The sequence below is a fragment of the Mytilus trossulus genome, chromosome 7 (genome assembly GCF_036588685.1).
Source record: "Mytilus trossulus isolate FHL-02 chromosome 7, PNRI_Mtr1.1.1.hap1, whole genome shotgun sequence".
Taxonomy (NCBI): Eukaryota; Metazoa; Mollusca; class Bivalvia; order Mytilida; family Mytilidae; genus Mytilus; species Mytilus trossulus.
The window spans coordinates 46,596,719-46,602,718 of NC_086379.1; the positions used below are offsets into that span (position 1 = coordinate 46,596,719).

Genomic DNA, 6,000 nt, shown 5'->3' on the forward strand with positions numbered 1-6,000 from the left:
TTCAAAGCTATTATTTTAGGTTTGTTCTGATTCCTCCTGAAATCGTATTAACAGGACTTTAGCGCTCGCTAGATCATTCCGTCTTGCTTATCTTGACATACCTTAACGGATTGAATTGATTTACCTGATTGTTCAATCGATCAGAACGGTGTATGATTGTCTTAGAAAAGTTTGACGTTTTTATCTCTCAGTAAATTCATTTGATTCAGACTTGATCAGACCAAAATGACCGTTTCATACAAAAATCTTGCTGTTATTGTTAGTTTTCATTCTGTAATTACGAAAAACTTATATAGCAACCAATTTCAAAACCTTAATATTTTAATAAATCATAATTCCATATAAGAACAGGATATACTGATGATAACATTTTTTAAGTAGAAACGTCCATTGGAAAACACAAATAATGTCAATTAAAGTATGTCATTTGAACACAAAAAGAATTCTGTGAAATTAAGCTGGACTCATATCGCCAGTTATTAAGCTGAAGTTCTTATACGGCAATATTAGGAGGTATCATCTGTAAATTAAAAATAAACTTTTAAAAGAGACTGGCAACAATAAAATGTTTTAATGTTTAACTCTTTACATGTATGCGTTCAAAGAACTATAACTCTATCTCCTAAGAATAATAAAAAACGGACGCTATACTTTTTTTTAGATATACGGAATCGGCGTCTTCCATTGAATGCTAAATTTTCAAATTATTCTTTATATAGTGTTTGACACTATTTACAAAAACGTCTAACTCTTTACCATTTCTCTTTAAGATTGTCGTATTTGTTAATATTGATAAAATAATAACGAATTGTATGTAGTTTCATATCCATCATCAAAAACCTTTGCAGGTTTAACAGCAATTCAATATCAGCGGAAGAGGGAATTTCTGAAGAAGTTATTGAAGAGTTACGTAGTTATGGACATACCATGACTGGTCCAGTTATAGGTTATGATCGAGCGTCCTTTGGCAGAGGTCAGGTTATAGCACGGGGTACTTTACCGAACTCTGACTCCAAAAGCAATGTGTATTGGGCTGGAACTGATCCAAGATGTGATGGAATTGCAATAGGATATTAAAGTTAAAAGGATTCTTTGTGTTTTGAAATATTTAAATATAGCTTTTGTAAGATGATTTTTTTATTAAAGATAATGAGATGCGATATGATCTCGAATGCGTACGACCTTCAACAATGTGAAAAAATCATGAAGTTTTTATTCTATATGCATTGTATATATTTCAATTTAATTTTGTCAGACATGAACCAACGCAAATGCATCAACTAACTAAGTATCTAAACTAATGAACGAGAATGATAATTAATAAACTCTTGTTATGATAGTCAAAATATTAATAGTAAAATCATTCCAGTCACCACATTCTATAAAAGTTAATTCTAAAGAAGCAATCGTATATTTTAACGAATCCTTTTGTTATGTTGTGTCTTTTTTAATATGATATTTTATGTTCATTATTTACGGATATAATTGCATATGAAGTTTTTTAAGCTGAAATTTTAAGATATGCTAATTTTCGCTGCATTCTAATAATAAAATATTTATAAACAACCATGTACATTTACAAATGAACATTGAAAATATAACGATCTCTTAGGTCAAACATTTTCCCATAGTTCTTAGCATAATACAATTACTGAAAGAGGGACGAAAGATACCAGAGGCACAGCCAAACTCATAAATAGAAAATAAACTGAAAATACCATGGCTAAAAATGAAAAAGACAAACAGACAAACAATAGTACACATGACACAACATAGAAAACTTAAGAATAAGCAAAACGAACCCAATCAAAAACTAGGGGTGATCTCAGGTGCTCCGGAAGGGTAAGCAGATCCAGCTCCACAAGTGGCACCCGTCGTATTGCTTATGTGATAACAATTTCGGTAAAAAGTCTAATTCGGTAGGTCACATTCGTGAAAGGGAAAGGGATTGTAGTTACTACGTAATGAACATATCCGATATCATTTGCGAAACGGTTATTCCATAACGGCCAACCAACTGGTGACGGCCTCCGTAAAATGTACCTATTTTACAATTAGTTTAAAATTCATAGGTTAATATTTTTTATAAAGTTGGTTAATATGAAAGGTGGTTTTGCGGGTTTAATCAATAATCAACATTGTTATTACTATTCCTTATCATGTCTTATTTGGATGAAAACGAACTCAGATCTTACTGTTAAGACATGGTATTTTCTTGCCAGACCTTCTTGTCTTAACTATTTAAACGATTTCAGCAATATAATTTAAAAACAAAACTTACTTATTGCAACGTTAGAAAATACAAAAACAAGAAGATGGGATATGATTACCAATATGTGACACCTCTTCACAAGAGACCAAATGATAAAAAAATAGATATCTATAGGTCACCGTATGGCCTTCAACAAAGCCCACATCGCATTGTCAGCAATAAAAAGCACCAAAATGTCAAATGAAAAACAAGTCAAACGAGAGAAACTAACGGCCTAATTGGTGTACAAAACGTTAACGAAAAACAAAAATGTAACACATCAACCATCGAAAACCGCTGAATTACAGGTTACAAGAGTCAGATTATGTAGGACCAAAGCAATACATATTGTACAAGCTGCTTTCTTGCAGTCTGTTGTCGTTGTCCTTCAAATAAACATGGAAAATATACATGTTTTATTTTGGTTTTTTTACAACATATTTTTATTGATTATATTTGCAGGTTAGGTTACATGTAATAGTATAGATTTTACTATGTGTAACTTATTATTCTTTCTTAGAAATGGTATCATACGACCTATGAATCATGGATAAAACATAGGCGAAAGATACACATATTTTTTTCTGGGAAATGGTATCATACGACCTCTGAATCGTGGAGAAAAGATAGGCGAAAGATACCAAAAACAAAATGACAAACGATCAAATATTTAACAGTTTTTAAAACACAGCATAGATAACTAAATACCGAGCAACACGATCCCCAACAGAAACCGGGGTTGATCTAAAGTGATCAGGGTGGTTAGGAATACAATTTCTTTAACCAAATTGTAATCGATTACCTGTGTAGCGGGTTATTTTCTCGGGTGTAAAATTTCGCGATTTTCATTGAATAAGGAATACGAACTATGTTGGTGGTTTTTATTTTGGCGGTCTCAGAACTTTTTTCAATATCTTTTTAAATTGCATGTCCCTTTTTTAATTGGCGGAATTTATTTTGGCGATTTTGTTCAATCCTCGAAAATAAGTGAAAATGTTCACCCTGCGAAAATAACCCGTTATACGCTATGTGCTGTTGTTTGATGTTTGTCTCTGTATGTCTATTTTTTTTATCGAGTTTGTGTTTTTTCATATAACCCTGGTAGTATTTTTTTTTATCAGATAAGTACAGGGCGATTAGATTGTGTCTGAGTGCTCTGCAAATGAAATTCCAGAAGGATTCATTTGAATTTATAATGGTGGATGTTCAATTTTCGTTATTAAGTGTGTTTCTTAGATGCTCTAACTATATATATCTGTATTGTATCGTTCATCTGATCTTGATTTGATTTACATTGATCAATTTCAATTGTTTATGGTATTGTGATAATTGTAGTAAAACCTACCTCTAGATATATCAGCATATCGCGATATTGTAATACTTTGAACAAAACAAAATTAGAACACAGCAACCCAAATAAAAAATGATCTTAGAGGTGAGTAAAATGTATGACAAAAACAAAGATGCTGACAAGACCAAAGGAACATTCGGAACTTGTAAGTCCAAAAAATATGACAGTACTAGTACTCTGGCAAAAGAAAACGACTAGTACAAAATTGAAGTCTATATCGCCTGGAATATAAATATTGTCCAGTTGTTAATCATTTTTTCAGAGTTTATTAAACACCAGTCATCAACAACAAGTTTCATTAATGAGAAAAAAACGACATTGTGTTTAAACTTATCTGACGATGCCAATAACCCGGGTCATGACGTAGAACCTATGATTTGTTAATTTTTGTACACTTATTTTTTTCTGTTATTTTGCAGTTCTACCATCTAATTAAAGTAATATTCTGTGCGCTGAGAGTTCATTAATAGGGACATTATCCGTTTAGCTATTGCCAAATTAAACCAAACTTGGCCATAATCATCATTGGGGATTCTAGTTTTAAAAATGTGTCCGGAAACTCGGCCAACAAACCAAGATGACCGCCATGGCGTAAAATAGAACATGGGGGTAAAATGCAGTTTTTGGCTTATAACTCAAAAACCAAAGCATTTAGAGCAACTCTGACAGGAGGTAAAATTGTTGATCAGGTGAAGATCTATCTGCCCTGATTAATTCAGAGGAGAATATTTTGCTAAATGATTATTAAGATTTACGAAAAATGGTTAAAAATAAGATAATCGGTTGTTAGGTTGCTGCCCCTGAATTGGTAATATTGAGGAAATTTTGCTGTTTTTTTTTATTATCTTGAATATTATTATAGATAGATATAAACTGTAAACGGCAATCCGTTAAGCAAAGCAAGAACTAAAAATAAGTCAACATGACCAACATAGTCAATTGACCCCCTAAGGAGTAATTGCTCTTCATAGTCAATTTTTAAAAATTTTCATAAAATTTGTAGATTTTCCACAGAAGCTACTGTTATAGAAAGAGATAATTGTAAGCAGCAAGAATGTTTAGAAAAGTAATATAAACACATCACCATCACCAAAACACAATTTTGTCATGAATCCATCTAGGTCTATTGTTTAATATTCACATAGACCAAGGTAAGCGACACAGGCTCTTTAGAGCCTCTAGTTTTATCATTTGTTTGTTATTTTACAAATCAAAATCTCTTTTTTTTTTGGCATCTTCAGTTCATTACAGGTAATTCCTTAAAGAATTCATCGTTATATTGATATACTTAGGAATGTACGGAATTTTACACTGGTTTTTGAAAATGCGTACACTCTTTGGTTGCGCCTCCGTGTGTTTCAATTTTAAAACAGGTCTTTACTCCCACCCTCCTCCCCACGTCCCGAATACACCGAGATATATAATATTATTCCATGAAGTTCACTGAATGTCCGACAGTAATTTTCCATTTCGACTAATATTTGTGTTCAGACAATGTGGTTATTTCTTGTCTCAAAATTACAGTGTGAATACAATCGATAACTCCTATTTACACCAGAAAAGGAGAACATGTAGGGTAGGGTTACAAACCTTGCAGCACAAAACTAACGAACCCATACGAAAGGTCTAGCAATTATTCTAACATAATTTAAAAACACTTACATTTGCAATGGTATTTATACAATCGATCATGTAAATAAAGATAAAAAAGACTTGTTGGTGCTCCCATTGTTTATTTTGTATATACAATAGTGAACAATGGAAATAACATGTATATCTTCCAAATATCCTTCTCTTTTTAATAACTTTTTTTGTACGGTCTCGTTTTTCGATAATTGTATGATGGTCTTTGATACCTTGAGTGATTATACCCATGTCGGCGGCACTCATTAAGCTGTCCAAGACCCTTGCAATATGTGGCACAGATTTCGGGGCGTTCTTTGCAAGTTAGAACATCAGTTGTGTCTAAAAAATATTCGAAAAAGAATAATTGTTAAATGAAGTTAAATTAAAAAAAAAAGAATGCATATTTGACATATTATGATATGTAAGGGTTTTTTCAGACAGGTTTGTAAATAAAACTTTACAAATCTGTATAATTTGCTATATGAGTTGGCAATTATTGATCGATATAGTATCAATCAATGTCATTTGTTTTGCATGTTTTTGGAAAAGTAACGGTCTCGTTGCGCATGTTTCAAATACTGAGTTATACAACATTGGAATCAAGTCTCGTTTAATACTGAAACGGTTAGTGTTTAACAAGAAATAAAGAGTCAAATCTGCTGTTTTTAGTTTATGGAATATAGATTCATATTCATTTAGTGGAACAATTCAATTTGAAAAGGAAACAAAATCAAAGTGTTGTTTTAAGCGAAATTTGTATTTACAAACAACA

The 6,000-nt window shown here is 31.9% G+C and overlaps 1 protein-coding gene across 1 annotated transcript in view; it reads left to right on the plus strand.

Annotated features, from left to right (window-relative positions):
- The window catches only part of LOC134725173 (glutathione hydrolase-like YwrD proenzyme), a 37,228-nt gene extending 36,098 nt beyond the window's left edge, over positions 1-1,130 (plus strand). The window contains exon 11 of the mRNA XM_063588786.1: positions 849-1,130. Coding sequence (XP_063444856.1) covers positions 849-1,077 — 229 coding nt within the window. The 3' untranslated portion in view covers positions 1,078-1,130. The remainder of the gene's footprint in view (positions 1-848) is intronic.
- The last annotated feature ends 4,870 nt before the right edge of the window (positions 1,131-6,000 follow it).